General features: G+C 33.6%; 1 protein-coding gene across 1 annotated transcript in view; it reads right to left on the bottom strand.

Moving 5' to 3' along the window:
• LOC139318620 (VPS10 domain-containing receptor SorCS3-like) overlaps nucleotides 1–17,535 on the bottom strand; it is a 478,807-nt gene that overhangs the window by 101,164 nt on the left and 360,108 nt on the right. The window contains exons 8-10 of the mRNA XM_070946166.1: nucleotides 6,102–6,191; nucleotides 4,981–5,160; nucleotides 542–688 (exon numbers count right to left, since the gene is read on the bottom strand). Coding sequence (XP_070802267.1) covers nucleotides 542–688; nucleotides 4,981–5,160; nucleotides 6,102–6,191 — 417 coding nt within the window. The remainder of the gene's footprint in view (nucleotides 1–541; nucleotides 689–4,980; nucleotides 5,161–6,101; nucleotides 6,192–17,535) is intronic.

Genomic DNA, 17,535 nt, shown 5'->3' with positions numbered 1-17,535 from the left:
CACCAACAATTCACTTCCAAAAATAAATAATTATTGCTGCTTATGTGGGTTTACAATGAAGGTAACATGAAAGGCATTCTGATTTCTGAATATATTATGGAAATAATCATAAAAATCTCCTTCTCTAGAAACTTGCTAGACACCCAGTATTATTCAAGAGCTTTCTTTTCATATTGAAAAGAAAGTTGCAATGACAGCTAGGGTTCAGATCATATGATAAAATTTGTTTCCGATTTGAGTTTAGAGAAATAGAATTACTAAATCACTTTGCCGTCTGTAGTTGGAAACAGCACTGTATAATTAAATAATAATCTTTCCAGGCCCTCTTTCTGTAGAAAGCAATGACATTTAAGATAAATTCACAGCCTATTATTAAATGTTCATAATGTTTCCTTGAATAATTTTTTGGGGAGGAACAGGGAACCATTAACTGCACAGGGTTGAATTTCAGGGAAACATTCCATAGAAATCAATAAGTTTTCTACTTGGGCTTGGGAAATTGACCCAAAAAATTAGAGCTTGGAAATTTTCCATCACTGACCAGCAGACAGTGAATGGGGTCCCCTCTAAGGTCAGAATCTGGAGCCTGTAGCAAACGCCAGTCTCTTCCTTTATTATAGGTGATGAACGTTTTTATTTGGTCTTCTACTTTCTTGTTAGCCAGCAATATGCCTTTGATCCCTGCTACCTAGGAAAAATGATAAGAAATGAAAAACCATATTGCATGATTAGGTAAAGACAAGACACAGCTATGTAGTGCATACGCATTTATTAAAAGTCTAAAGAATTGCTTAAAGCAAATGGATTCAACACAAGCAACTAAACACTTTTTAAAAAAATTTCTGAGAGCTATTTTCCAAAATGAAATGTCCCTTGGATGCTCCATGTTACACAATCAGTGCTATCAGAAAAATTCAAAACTAAACAAGCAAAACAAGAGATAAACTTATATAATACATCTATTATTTAAAGGGTGGTTTTTTATCCTTTGTCAGCATCTAAATGTCAATATAATCATCTGGCAGACAACGACAAATATCTGTACTCTAGCAGGAACATTTTCAGGTCATATAGAAATCATATGAACATTTTTTTAATAAAATTGGAAAGGAATGTCAATTGACTCATTTTTTCTTGGTAATGTATTTTATTGGAAAACCATTTCATTCAGGAAATTTGCTAAATAAAATTAAAAGCTTTACATAATCCATAGTCTGTAGCCAATTAATTCAGAATTATATCTCTACTGCATTACCTCAAACTCCATCTAATCCAGAATTATTAGTCCAAAGTAGGGACCACAGACTTCATGAAAATGTTTGCATGAAAAGCACTGTCCATGAAACCTCCGATATTCTTGTCCAATTGACTAACAGTTGATCATAATGATCAAGTGGGAATGCATCATTGGTTTTAAGAAGGAGAAAATATATCACCTATCATGAAGCAGATGATTACAGGGTTTACCACCATTAACAATGAAAAACAAGCAACCTTAGTCAGATTTGCATCAGATATGTGCATCATATGTAGATGCACAGCCACAAGTCTCTGATCTAGCAGTCAGGGAAGATAGCCATTTATTTGGTGATGACCACAATCAACTGAACAGCTAATTTTATAGCATAAAGGCAGGTCACTGTTTAATTTGACAATAGAATATCAGAATGATTACATGTTTTCATATGCTCCCATGTCATCTTTCTGTTCATAAGAGTGATACACTTGGATAATGCATTCTTTAGGATTCTTCAAGTAAATATAAATATAAACTGAAGAATGAGAATTCCAGAAATGGAACAATTTTTAACATATTGCAATGTGGACTGGAGACCAAAGATGATATTTATGCAGGAAAAAAATGGAATTCTGAGAACTATACTGAAATATTGCTGTTTCTCCCAATAATGAAAATTTAAAAATCATTTAAAGGAAACATAGAAGTCTTACATAAAGTCATTATCCTTGCAGTTAAGAGCTAATTTATTCAATCCTGAAATATTTATGAAACATTCACAAAATTGGAAAAATATCCTAATATTTAAGAAAAAAAATGCTACTGAGATTTGAGATACTACTGATCATCTGCTTGCTGTTAATTGAGAAATGGTTACAAGTGTATTTTAGTTGGCTGGGGTTAGTGGCTGGGGTTATAGCAATTGTGTCCAGGATATTTCTGATCTTGGAGTTTAAAAGCTGGGACAACTGGTTGCCATAAAGATGCAACTAGCGGAAGCAGGATCAGGTCAATGACATAGCTGGATACTGACTTGAGCAGAGCTCATTTTTTTTGTAAATCATGCATTACAATCAAAACTGCAAACAGAATTTTTAGTTGTTTTCCTTCATAACTGACTGTATGTTTTAAGCTGCACTTATCTAAACTACCAGATAAATTTATGCCTGTGGAAACTACCACCTTTAATTGAAAGGACTGTGGATTTTGAAATCTGGATTCAGAGAATTTCCATCTATTCCAGTCTTGAATAAGGTAACACTTTCTCAAAAAAACAAAACAAAATAAAAAGAAACAAAAAACCAGTAAAATCCAACGAGCCTTTTAGATTCGTGACTAGTACTCAAAGATCAGATTGGGACAATGGCTTGGAGAATCTTTGATAAATCCATCTTGTCTGAATTTCCTAGATCAGGAGGCCTTGTTCACTGTCACACATATTTTGGTTGTATGTATCACTTCTCTTCTGTACTACTGCAATGTAGTGTACATGGGGCTGCCCTTGAAGACCATCCAGAAGCTGTAGCTGGTCAAATACACAGTGGATAAGTAGTTATGGACATAGATTGGTGCACCTATACAACATCTCTACTTCATGATCTGTATTGGTTATCAATGGGCTTCTGGGTACAATTCAAGTTGCTGGTATCACCTTTAAAGTCCCTTGTGGCATACGGTCATATTACTTTTGGGGCTCATATCTCCTATCAGTTTTGCTCAGCCAATAAGATCCAACAGAATACTCTGGCTCATGTCTCTTAAACAATGCCCTCTTCTGGTTATGCCTTCTCTGTTGCTGTGTTTCTGCTATGGAATAGCATTCCTTCTTAGATATGAATGGCCCTTGGCCTGACTCCGCTTGCTTTAAAGAGATGGCTTATTTTCCAAGACTCGAAGTCGAAGATTCATGAAAATTGGTGGTGGGTTTGGTATGTTTTAATTATATTTTATAGTATCAATGATAATAAGTCATTTGGGGGCCAGGGGAATTCTACATAAATTCTACATAAATAAACAAATAACCAAATGTTTGCTATTTATGTGATTTTTATAGCTGCAAATAAATAAATATATTTTCCCTTTTGCATCTTGCTGAGATAGTTAACTGGGGGAGAGCTAGGCCATTCTCAAAACAAACAAATACAGCTTTCTCAAGTCAAGATGTTCTTTCCCAATTCTATAAGGTTAGGATTAGAGTTAGAGTTATAATAATAAGATATGGAATTGTTTGTTTGAATACTACCAAAGAAACAGTGTGACCTGAACTTCCACATTTGCAATAGCTTCTCAGCATGCTGGTAAATCTCAAATTCTATACACTGTCAGTTTCTTGGAATTTTTGAAATGTTTCAAGGTTAACTAATCCACCCTTTATTAGCCTGATGCTCTGCAGATATACTGGGTGTTCAGTTTTCAGAATTCCCAGTCTGCATAGTAACCATTAATATATTGTTAGAGGTTATGGGGCTACTAATACCTATATTTTCAAGACATCTAGTTAGGGAAGACTGGATCAGGGATTGCATTTAATTTTTCACACATCTAATAAAAGAATATCAAAGATGAAATGTAACTGATGTGTCTGCTTTTAGATTCCTCTCCTCTACCAACTTGCCCCAATTTAGTTCATTCTAAGAAGGAAAAATGTGATTTATTCCACAATCAACTCACTGAATTACCTTTCATACTGGCAGAAAAATGAGAAAATATCTCAGAAAAAGGGCTTTTTTTAAAAAAAAAAAAGAAAAAGAAAAAAGAAAATGAATGTAATTTTAAGTACAGCAAATGTTTCTCACAAAGGCTTCTATCATTGCCCAACTATAGATAGAGACCTATTTTGGAAATTCACCAGGAAAGTGAGTACAAAATATCCTATCAAAAAACAAATTGCTTTTTAAGAGCGCATAAGAGAACTTTAATCTCATCTCCAGAGAAATTCCTTCCTGGCAGCAGAACTCCTAAAACCTTTGCTTCCCCGGCCCCCACATCATAGGAATTTCACAATCCCATTTTATTCTTCTTTATTGTACAGACATTGCTGGTTTCTGATATAACTCCGATTCTGAACTGTGCTCCTAATAAAAAGGAAAGGGTATTTATTACAAAAAATCCAGCTCTTGTAAATCTTGATTAGATCTCAATCTCCCCTCCATTCTTGAGTGTGTGTTTGTGTTTGTGTAAAGATTGGTTTATTTAAAATATTTTATATTATCCTTTCCTTTCGTTTCCTTTCCTTTCCTATATTACAATATGTTATCTGGGTGTGTGGGAGGGGTGCGCATGCACAATATACAGTATAAGATTGAAAAGGTTGAAAAGGATTTATATAGTATGAGTATAAGTGTATGTATGTATATACATATATGGATATATATGTGTGTCTGGGTATATGGTTTTTCATTAGACTAAGAAGTGGGGAGAAGACTGAATCTTCTGCTTCCTTGCCTCTAAGATATATAACCAAGTAACAATGCAGAAATTATTTTAACTTCTACATTATTTACTTTTAATTGTCTGTGGCAAGAGACTTATTTCTTTTACACAGGGCAGTTAGGAGGGAAATGCCAGGTGAGTCATTCCTGAAAGATAGAATCTACTAAACTGCTATCCATAAGCATAGGGAAAATTCAGGATTTGATGACTCAGAAAAAAAGGAGTTTTGAGACTGCAGCCCTTTCAGAGTTCAGCTATTCCACTACAGATATAAGAGGACAAGTTGCCTCATTATGACCTTGGGTGCATACCTCATAAAGATCAATGATAACATTCCCTTCTAGTCCTCGGTTGCTCTTAACATTCTCCAAGGCTAGTGTGAAGTAGACTCCACGAACATCAGAAATGTAGAGGTTGTATGTGTCATTTTGGTTCCATTCCTGAACTGCAGCAAACACCTGATTCTCATCTGTGCTGATAATATGCATGTCCTGTTAAGGAAGATAAAAGACTTATTACTTCCAATCTTTATACTTCTTTGCCCTTTGGGACACAAAGCAATTATCATGCCTTATGTCACTGCAGGGGAAAGATCATAAGTTATGAGTGATGTTAAACAATTTTCCATTATATCAAGCCAATAAATTATGACATTCAGGTATTCTTATTTGTATGTTTCTTAATTTTAAATTGGCTGCAGGGTGGTCAGTGGGGAAGAAGAAGACAGATTCCAGAATCTTTAAAGAAGTTCATCCTACTTCATTTTTTATTTATACACTTGCAATTTTATTGCTCTTCAAAGATTTGTAGCTTCGGAGCCTAAAGGTTTCCTTTGGCCTACAAGAGACAAAGCACAGCTGTCAAGCTAACAGAGACACTGAGACTGAGCCTACTTTTTTGGTAACAGCCAGTAACAAAGGTGATCAATTTTTAATACATCCAATGCCTAAATTTAGAGCCACTAGCAATGTAACTCCTAGCTATAGATTTATTTAGTAAAGAGAAGGGCTATCAAAGCCAAATGTCTCCAGTAAAAATGCCACTTCCTGTGGGTATAATATTACTACTCATAGAACGATTTCAGTAGAAAATCACAAATGCACTGGATCCATTTCCAGTTGCTTTCAAACACAATCAACCAGTTATATGCACGTTGCCAAGATGAAATGAAAATAGAATGTTATTAGCATAACATTAAAGCAGCTTTTCAATAATATAGCCAAAAAGCTTTGGTAGATATCCCCATTTTATTGCATAGGGGTAAAGAAAGCAAGGATTCTCAAGCATTTGGATGGTGAATCACATATCAGCAGTCTAGCCATAATTTAATAACCATAGAAATTATAGAAATGTAACAAAACAATTTATTTTGTGTATAATACTGTGAGAATCAAATACGTTGTTCTTATTTTTGTAGTTGTGATACATTTACCTTTGGTAGTGAATACTTGGGTAATTTTATCTGAGTAAAGGCTTCCCTTTTGTAAGATACATAGTAATTTGCTCTTCCACCAGAAGTTACCTGGATATAGAGACAAAGGGATATAATTAATATTCATTTAACATATAACCTATTATTCCATAAGTAAACCTGAAAGCATTTGCAATTGTAAACCAAAATTGCAAACCAATTGCGAACCAAAATTATTTTATAAAGACATTTAAGATTCTATAAATGTCTGTAAAACATCAAGTTAAATTGTTAACCTACAATTACATGGCTCTAGCATTTCATTCTTCTAAACTTGACATGATTTTATCTACAGAGGTTCCAAAGAAATATTTGGCAAAGTTAGGGATGGGGTTAGAAGGCTGTTGCACCAAACCCATCTGGCTGTTAAGAAGAATCCTTTTCCCTTGAATTAGTTCTAGAAATATTGCTTTGTAAATTGTTCTAAGAACTATTGAAGCCAGACTAAACCGGGAAACTATTTGTTAGATCAAATTATAAAGCAATCAGTTTCTAATTTTGGAAATTGCTTGCTGCCAGCTTGGTTTTCTTAAGAACAAGGCATACTAAGTCAGTCTGATCTCTCTTTTTGAGAGCAGCCATTCTAGACATGTCCTTAAGGACCAGGGGTGGGTTCTAAATATTTTTACTACCAGTTCTGTGGGTGTGGCTTATTTTGTGGATGTGGCTTAGAGGTCATGTGACTAGGTGGACGTGGCTAGCTGGTCAGAGTCATTTTTGGAAGGTCCTCGCACTTACGACCAGTCCTCACACTTATGACCCATCTCATTTGTTTGCTTTTAACATGGATGGCCCTTTGAAGCCCCGCGGCAAGAGTTTAAACAGTTTTTTTCCCTCTAGTCATCAGCTGGGACTCAGGAGGCAGCAATAGATTGGGGGTCGGACCAAATAAAAGGTAAGAATAACGTGGGTGGGTGGGTGGGGAGGGCGGGGGGGGAGAACGTCACCGGTTCGGTGACGTCATATCGTCACTGCTACCGGCTCAGCCAAACCGGACCAAACCGGGAAGAACCCACCACTGTTAAGGACTTACATTATCAAATCCTGATATTAAAATAAACTTTACAAATTACAGACACGGTACCATCTTGTAAATGGTTCCATGTTGAGTTAAATTCCAAGTTAGGTATCCTTTTCACATTTGAATTTATTTTAGACAACAAGGCATACTCCCACAATTTGCTTTGGCATTTTTGTGCATAGGGAATTTATTTATTAAATTTATATACTGCATGGCTCCCAAGGACACTGAGTGGCTGTAGCAATTTCCAGTGAGAAGCATAAACATTCATTGTAACAGTAATCATATGCAAAGGCTAATGCAATATACTTTGTAGGAATGTAAGATTTATTCATAATCAATAGAAACATGATAGAAAGTTGAAAATAAAACTCAACATTTAGAATGTGTAATGTTCCATTAAAAAATCATTGTCCAAAAGTGTTGAGTTTAATAGCATTGCCACCCAGATATAGAAGAATGATCCAGTTTGATGAACTGAACTCCTTTTTAATCAGTCAGTATAGGAGGGTACCTATCTTTTATTTCATTATTAGTTATTGTAAGGAGAAATATGTAAGTGAGTTTGCTTGTTCATTCTTTTAAATCTTAGGGCTGGATTACTTCATTTTCTTAGGGTGTTTTTGTTTTGTCTACAGTAGACTAAGTGAATGAGAGTTCATTAGCTAAATCATATTGACAGATAATGTAGAAAGAAAGAATAGTGAGTGAACAATGAGATGGTCAAGAGATAATTAGACATCTTTTCAGATCTTTGAGGTCAAACTCTTGAAACTTAACCAAATTGTATACTAAAGCAGTGAGGCTTGAAAGTCAGTGATTTGTCATGTTTTCCCATAGCTTTAAATACATGGCTAGCAGAACTGGTTTTAGTCAGGGCAAGACCCATTTATTCAAGTTACTAGCTAGGAAAGGATTCCTGGCTTTATTATGTCCTATATACTTAAGCTTTTTATTTATAGCAGATCTTTTTATATTAACAAAAAATATGTCCTAATTAACATAAATTTCTGCCTCCTTTTTTCTTATTTCTAGTATCACTGCAAGCAAAGTAGAATCTTATTCTATATTCTTTGGCGGGAAATTACCGTACTAAATCTAAAAGTTGCCTATTATAAATTAGAGAATAATGACTCCCATATATGTCAATAAGACACTGAGAATACTAAAGATTCCTCATTTAGAAAAACATATTAAAATATTTTCATTTTTTTTAAAAAAAATAAATATTTGTCATATGGATAGTGCACTATGTGTCAGTACTCTATAAGAAATACAGAAGGTTTTTGTCAAAGTAATAAAATTACACTTTATTTTTAATAAAGTTCATCAAACAGCAGTTTGCCATATGAAACTTTACCTAAATTTCTAACAATTGTCATTCTCACATTTCTTTCTTCAAAAAAAAAATCCATTGTAATTTCATTAAAATAATATTAAGGAATTCATAGCAATTTATAACATAAAAATACAACTGAAAATTAGAATTATAATAATAGAAACTATAACAGAACCACCAATAATAACAGAACATAACAGCTGCCTCTAAAGACCACTCAGAAACTGCATTTTGTGCAAAATGCAGCAGACCATATATTAGTCGATAGTTGCCACTTTGCCTATTGTTTTATGGTAATTTTGTATTTATATCTTGTTTCTTCTGTGTTTTTATATTTTATAATATGAAATGCAAGAACTCCTTTTTGACCTAGTGTTATATAAAAACAATAAATAAGCAAGCAAAGAAATACATATATAAGCAACAGAACAACAAATAAATTGAAACTGCAGAACCTTCACTTCAACTACTTTTAAGCTAAATTGTGCAAATTGAAAACTGAAGAAGACTACAAAAATCAGTTGACTGTTGTCATCATATTAAAAATCCTAGATTGTTTTTTAAAATATTTAACTCTCCAAATAATTAATTTCAAAATAAACTATAGATAGAAATGATGAAGAAAGTGTTATGTAATAATTGACAAAGTAATATAAAATTTGCATTGAATCAATGTTGATTTTTAGTGACCTCATAAACATACTTGTTTCTTGCTAATTATACATATTTTTATTCCTTCTGGTATACGGAAATAAACATTTATGATAACATCAAGCCCAAACCGTTTTTATGCTCCATAAATCAGCTAAGGTTTCAATAGAATTGCTAAAGTTGAGGTGGGAAAATCACCTCTCGATTTTATCCTTTTAACTACCGGTAGTCTTTATTCCTGCAAAAGTATACAGCAGCTGCAAACCTAACAATTACCTGTGAATGAAAACAGAGTTAGAGGCAGCTCGTTCGTTTTCAGATTGCTGGATCCAAATAAACAGAATATCAAATTATGTTTGTAAAGGTAAGATAACACTTGGGAGAGGCTACAGTCATCATACCAGAAATTAAATTCTGAATTATCTGATCACAGATATGGAAATCTTCAGGACAAAACAACTAAAATAGTCCATTATCACTTCAGAAATCACTCCAGTAAGAGAAATATCCATTCAAAAGGGTGGTGAGTATGTCATGGTATCTCTATACCATTCTTGCTACTCAATTGCATTAGCAAATATTCAAAATTGAGCTAGAGAGCTGTCTGATGGGAGTTTGGTCAGTGAAATAGTATTTTTACATATGTATGCCACTACCCCACCTTTTAGTTCTGGCCTGTTGTATCATAGAGCCCAATGGATAGAGGTGGTCCTGATTTTCTCCTTCCTTTCCCCTTAACCAGGTTTTCAGACACATACCAGGTCAACATGTTTATCCAGGATTTAAATCATGGATAACAATTTTTTATCAGTAGCTGATCTGGCAATAAGCAGTGGCTTTTTAAATTGGGTACCCCAATACAATTTCTTTGTATTAGATTACAACCAAAAAAGAAAGGAAGCCAAATAATAGTCTGCTCTCTTTTCCCTGCAATGACCAGGTTGCATCCTCCCATTTTATTTTTCTCTTTCACCTGTTACATCAGTACTTATTGTATTCATGTTCTATTCTTCCTAACCCAATAGAGAGCAATTCTACAATGGAAGAGTGGTTATTCTGTAAATCCTAATAGAAAAATATACCAGGAGACAGCAACATCTTTTATACTTTGCTTTCATTGACTAAAATCAGCCTTCAGTTCCATTCCAAGAGATTGACTTTGATAAAAGCTCACTGTTACAGCTATTGACTGATGGCTACTTTTCACTAATCAAGATGCTGCATGAAAACATAGCCACTCAAGTTGAGTTCAATAAACATGGCTACTACTGATACTCCAGTCAGCTGAGAAGTGAAACAGAGGTGTGTTTTAGCTTCTCTACTGTATAATATTTATACAAATTAATGCTTATAGAAGATATCCTCTATTCTGTTTTGCTTTCTATATTTCATTCTCTTTTCTTTACTTCTTATATGTGTAAAAATATATTTTTAACCAGCAGAATCTATATTGTAGTTTTATCATTCTTATTTTATTTGAGTTTGCTTTTATGTGTTGTTTTAGGGCTGTAGCTATTTTGTGCCCATTGACTATATTTTTTTCCCTTTTCTGTTCTTCCAATCTTTCTCATCTCTAGGCCATACCATGAATCAAACTAGAAACTGAAGCACTTTCTTCCTTTAGAATAGAGATGGGACTGATGGCATGGCTGGCTCAGGAATTCTGGGGGTTGCATCTTCCCTGTTTCCTTTCTGCAGTTTTCTATTATAATTTCTTCATTTTATAAAGTAAACAAGCAGGCAAATGAGAAATTACTCCAATCTCATTAGCAAATAGAAGAAAAGAAGTTTTCCTACAAAAAATAACAACAAAAAGATTTCCAAAAGTTACAAAACTTTGAGGACTTACATCACCATGAAAACTGACAACTATTTTCAGAGTTCACTTAAAGGAATTTTTAAGTGACTGTTTTCAATTATCTAGCTCAAAGACAGTATAAAAAGCAACAACACCTAATGGAATACAATGATTAGATTTTGCCTGAACAGCCATCAAATGGCATTGTTTTAAGGGAATGAAGAACAATCCATATTCTTGAAAAGGAATATCAAAATCAGATTTTCTTTCATAAATTTGTTTACTTATACTGAAGATCTTTTTAGATATTGACTTCATGAAATTTGTCAGGGAAGATTATTCTAAATATAAAACTATTATGTTTCTAAATTTTGATGTCTTTGAAATAAAATACAGTAAAATTTAATTTTGTGACCAAAATATTTATATATTTCTGAATGCTTTCCTTCAGTTTGATTATTTTCATTAAATTGAAAGAAAAAAAATCTCAGAAATGAATTACAGCACTTCTGCATTTCTGTTGATATGTATTAACGACCCTATTTTCACAGTGAAATCATCTCTCTGGTGCTCTGCAGTCTTCCTAGCTTCTCATATTTTAGTTATCACTAATTCACCCCATGAAGCTTTTTCAAATCAGGAAGAAGGAACAGCCAGAAAAGCTGAAAAAAAATGAATAAACAAGTAACACAAGATCAACACCTTCTCCCTTATTTTAGCAATAAAATAAAGTCAAATTTAATATTCCACACAAAACATTACTAAGGAAATTTAAAGGTGCTGAGAACAAGATAGAAAAACAGATCTTCTTTGAGAAGAAAAGTAATAATGGGAAATCAGACTTCTACAACCCAATGTCCTCCAGATCAGTTGGGTTCAACAGCATAGTACTTGATGATTCCTAAGAATTCTGAAAATTTTAGTCCTAGCATAACACAGGGAAACCAGGTTGGGGAAAGCGAGAGAAATGAATCCCGGGCAGTTGTATCTGGTTGCTTAAACTCATCCTTCCCTAACTTGGTTCGAAACAAACAACCACAAACCTTATTGCTGATGGATGGATGCATCCAAAGTTTTGAATTATGACTAGAGATACAGCATTTTATATTTTGTACGTTTAATATGATACCATTTTATTAGATTAGTTTTTTGAATGGACCATGGGAACATTCAACATAAACATTCCAAGCACCAAATTTTTCAATATGTAGTGCTTACTTTAAGAAGTATGCATGGTTTATGAAAGTACAATAAAGCAAAGTTCTCTATTATATTGAACCTTTTCTGCCTTTTAAGATTTCCAATAAAACACAAAAAAACCCTCTGTGCAGATAAGGGTTTTTTTCTTTCTCAAAAATTCAGCCTGTGGTACTACTGTAGCATCAATAACACACTCAGTCATCATATTATCTCTAAACGACTGGCACATATATATAGATATGCTATCATTCATTGGTGCCACTGAGACTCTCCATAATGCTACCTTTCACAGAAGGAGTGAAAAAGATTCTCCTTTCAGAGCCAAGTTATTTGAACTACAAACATTTTACCATTAAAGCTGCAATGAGCCACACTTTAATAAAGACATGTAGAAGTAAATTGTTTTGTCTTGAATTGTTTTGTCTTGAACTAGCAGTAGATACAAGAACAAAATCTGTCTGAAGACTTGAGCACCAATCCTGCATTGCCAGGATAAAAAACAGCCTTATTTTCTTCAGTGAGTGCTACATTATAAATCAGGGCATTTTTTCCTCAAAGGCAAGAGAGGGAGTCCTACATTTTATCAGAAATCCCTTCTCTTCAGTTCTCCTGAGACACTTTTACTCCCTAAACTCCCATTCTGCGCCATTCTAATCTTATACAAAGGGAAAAATCTTGCAAAGTAGCAAATCTTGAAGAAGACTTGGATTACTACAGGGTAAAGCTTGGAGGAGGCTTTATCCTCTTACTTCTCCACCCAATTTGCAAATGTGACCTTTTGTTCAAAGTTCCCTATAGGGATAAAATTCCTATTGTGGAGAGATAAAACAATCATATAGACATTATGTTAGAAGATTGTTTAGACTGAACATAAGAGGAAAGGTTGATTCTGACTGAGGTTCCAAGCTCCAGTCAGAAGACAATTAAAATAATCCAAGCTGAGAAGTCAATTGTTCTTTTTGGGAATAATTGCAAAGGATGATCTTGCAGTCCTCCATCACCTTCAAAGTAACATGCATTGGAAGATTCCATATAAATGCTACGGTTTTTCTGCCAGCCATTTTTTTTTTTTTAAAAAAAAGAACACTAAAAGAACTCTATGCTGATATTTTTTTTCTCTAGCTAAAGTCACTGAAAAATAATCTATACCAACCAGATGACTTGCTCTGATCATTTCTCTTTCCTTGAAAACTTCTGCTTATTCCAGCAATTTGACTGACATTTTGAAGATCAAATCTCTTTAATGGAGAAGTCATTATGACCACTTAACAAGCTGAGGTATGTTGGAATTCTTCTTGCAGTTTCAGTCCAATGGAAGCTGATGGGTCTTCCAAAAATTGAAATTACCCTCTCCCAGGCTATTAGAAAAATAACCTCCTTTAGACCCCCCACTGAACTGAAGCTAGTGTATTCAGAAAATTAAGCTCCACTTTCCACTGATAGGGTCCTCCTTTCTCACTTCACAAATAGTCCTATTCCCAATTTTCATGAGTAAGAATGATAAAATGTAAATGTAGTCTTGACATCTATTCTCTCCCTCAACCCCCCTTATCTATTATTTATGTGTATATATGTTGTTTTTCAGCCCTGTTTTCCTTTTTGTCATTTCTCTTTATTATTATTATTTACTTTATTCATTAAACATGAAACTCAGTCAACCGAACATTCAAAAACACATCACAAATACTACTGACTGGTGCTAATGGTTGATATGGGTTGCTGCCAGATGCTAGGTATCAACCAAGTACCTTCTTAAGATGTGTGATGTTCCAAGTAGCACAATTTTTTGCAGTTCCACTGGTGTTATTGTAGGAAGCTGCAATTTGTTGATGTATTTTATACAATTCTTGGACATGGTACCAAGTGACCCAATGACAATGGGTATCACTGTTACATGTTTCATCCATAGCCATGTAGTTTTGATGGCCAGGTTGCGATATTTCATGATTTTTTCCAGTTCTTTTTCTTCCACTCTGGCATCTCCTAGTACCGCGATGTCAATAAATTATAAGTTTCAGTTTTTGACAACTGTGATAACTGGTATGTTGTGTTCCATATGACAATCCGTCTGAATTCAAAAGTCCCACAAGTTCTTCAGCTTTTCATTTTCTATAACTTTTTCCACTTTATGTTCCCATGACTTTTTGGTTACAGATAAATCGTATTTTTTACATAATGACCAGTGGATTAATTTAGCAACTCGGTTGTGTCTAGCTTTGCAATCAGTTTGTGCGATTTTGCTGCATTCAAATGTGAAACAGTTATTATTATTATTATTATTATTATTATTATTATTATTATTATTAGTTATTTAAAGTCTCTCTTTTTCTCTTCTTTCTTCTGCTTATGTTTTCCTTTCCTCTTTCAGTGTCAAAAAGGCTTATACTCATCATGTATTGGAACCTTTTTTTACCTAAAAATTGCATTATACATGCTGTTCCATTGTTAGCCTCCAAGGACTGCTTCTTGCTATTCTCTCAACACTGCTTAAATGCTACTTCCCTACTGAGTGGCATTTGCCCAATGATTGTTACTTTGCCCTTATTGCCATTTCACATTAACTGTTAATGTATCCCACTGAGACTTCATGAACTTTTTTCATGTTTTCATTGCTATTCCCTCAGTACTGCTTATGTTTGAAACACTATTTTCTCATGGAATGCTACTTCTCCAGTGACTAGTATTTTCTCTTTCATTCTCATTTCCCATTGAAATACTTTTATGGTGATTTCCACAATAAAAACAACTACATTTTCTAAGTTTTATTTGGTCACCATTTTTGAGGTCCATTTTTGGAAGGTAGAGTTATTAAGTTCTCTTCGGATTAAAGATCTCATTTGTATACTAGTCTCTGCTTGATGATCCCTACACAACAGAATAGCAAAGAATGCACACAAGTTTGAATCCATCACTTAATAATATTTCATGACCATTTCAGTATATGTGAGGAAATAGCAATCACACAGATACTATCCTGTTTGCAATATAACCACACAGTATGCCCATACATAAAAGTATTCCTTTATTGCTGGCCTTCCTGAAAGCCCTCAAATGTTGTTTGGTCAATGAGCTTGGAGATTCCATGATGTTTTACTTCGTTGCCACTTTTCTTTTGTCTTGCTTTTGTTGAATTTTTAATTATGATTTTAATAGTTTTATCTACTTTGTTTTTATTCTGTATGCCATTTATTTTATTGCCACTATAAAGTGAAATTTTACACTTTATAGTGGTACAAGAATGATAAATAAACAAAACAAAACAAAATAAAAGGTGTGATCTTGCATTAGTAATCAAAGATAGAAAATAAGGATTATTTCATTTATTTATTTGTAAATTTATTTGCCACCTATCTCACCCTGGGTCTACTCTAGGTGGCTTACAACAAAGGAAGAAATGAAAAGTATGCAAACAGAATAGAAGTAAAATAACAGAAATAAAATAACTATGAAATAAAATACAAGAATACATCACTATAATAACCATATATCAATATAATTGATAGTAAAAGAGGCAGAAAAGTGGAAAAGTGATTTTGATGGAATTTTTCAAAAAGTGAAATTAGGAGAAAAAGGTCAAACCAAGGGTCCCTAGCAGTTTGGCTAGAATTAAAAAAAAAACAGATTTGGGATGAAGCAAAAGGTATTCATTTGTTGGGAAGACAATTTTAGGGATTTGTATAATAATGAGAGCTAGTTTGGTGTTATAATTGAGCATCAGTCTATAAATTGGGAGACTATGAACTGTAGTTCTGCCTTAGGACAAAGTCAGCGAGTTGACCTTTAACCATTTTCTCTCTCTCAATTCTAGGAAGAAGCTTAGCAAATCATAACTAAATAACTTGCAGTTGCCATAAGGCAACACTGACTCAAATGTGCCTGCACACACACATACACACATAATTAATAATACACACAAATTAATACACACAAATTAATAATATGTCAAAAACAGATTTATAATTTATGCTACAAAATGTATTGTTCAAGTGAAATTGGTTGAAAAGGAAATCACAAATGCTGCAATTGAATTGGCAACTCTGCAGATATAGACAGATTAATTGGAAAAATGTTAAAATATGGATGCAGTTTACTTATGGTGTGACTATGAAATTCATGCAATGTATACCTAGATTGCATTTTTGCCTGATCATCAGAAATATGTCATTATTGTTCTCCATGCAGAAAGAAACATAGCAAAAGAAATGTAAACAAAACCAAAAACTTGTAGAAAGGTGTTAGGCAATCCATCAGCTAAAAGAACTGACAATGAATAAAATAAGGAAGTGTGGGGAGGCATACTTGAGATAGGGGAACATGGGCCAGATCTTTGCTCTTTACTAGGTCACTGAAAAACGTATAAATGTGAGAAGGAAAATGTTGCCTTGTTTATTGATTTAGTCGAAGTTTATGACAAATATTCTCATATTGGAATGTTTTGTGTGAGACATAATTGAAGATTAGTTGCTGAATACATGAAAATAAACAATGATTTGTGGATAAGCTTACTGAGTTGTTCAAAACCATGGAGGGACTAGGACAAAGATATGTATTGTCTCCTCAGTTGCTTAACATACTATATATATTGAAACTGGTATAATGAATTCTTGTAGTGACATTAGAGGAATTTTTTGATTGGAGATGTGAATGCATGTGTATTTTTGTAGGCAGAAAATGCCATGTTGTTGGCTGAGAAATGAAATAAATTGCACAATAAAAAATAAGTAGATTGTAACATGAGAAATGTGTTGATTGAGAAAGTAAATGAATATAAATTTATATAATGTTTGTGCATTGTGTTTGAAATGGTGGATTGTGATTTTTTTTCCTGGCAAACTCAAGACAGAAAATAGAAGGATTGGGAAGATGATGTGAACAAATGCATGCTAAACATATATGGCAAAAATCTAGTGAAAATAGATGAAGTTATGTACCTTGGTAGAATATTTATTAAAGATAACAGAGTGCAGAACTTTTTCAACAGACAGACAAAAACAAAGTTAGTGGGTTGTATGTGATCTGTTGAAAAAAAGAGAGATTTGATCAAAAAGCAACAATATTAAAGAATGCTTCTGCTCACTTTAAGAAAATTGTAATTGGGTATATCAGGACAAAAACGTAAATGAAATGAAATGAAACTGGGTTAGGTTATTTAAAAAAAAATCATTTCAAGAATGAATGAATGATTAATGGCATACAGATAGCAGAGAAAAATCAATGATCCATGTAAAAAAAGCATGTTGAGGTGGTTTGGTCATGCAAAGACAGTGAATGAGGGTCAAGTAGAAGAAAAAAATATCTGAAGGAAGAAGGCACTGAGAAGAAGACTGAGCATCATTAGATAGAATTGATGAGATACTAAGAATGAGAGAAGTGGGCATTTTAAAGG

This window comes from Pituophis catenifer, unplaced genomic scaffold (assembly GCF_029215685.1).
Source record: "Pituophis catenifer annectens isolate HBS135680 unplaced genomic scaffold, rPitCat1.0.hap2 SCAF_6, whole genome shotgun sequence".
NCBI classification, from domain to species: Eukaryota; Metazoa; Chordata; class Lepidosauria; order Squamata; family Colubridae; genus Pituophis; species Pituophis catenifer.
Note: the sequence above shows the minus strand (reverse complement) of the source record. Positions and strands in the feature narration are given on the sequence as shown.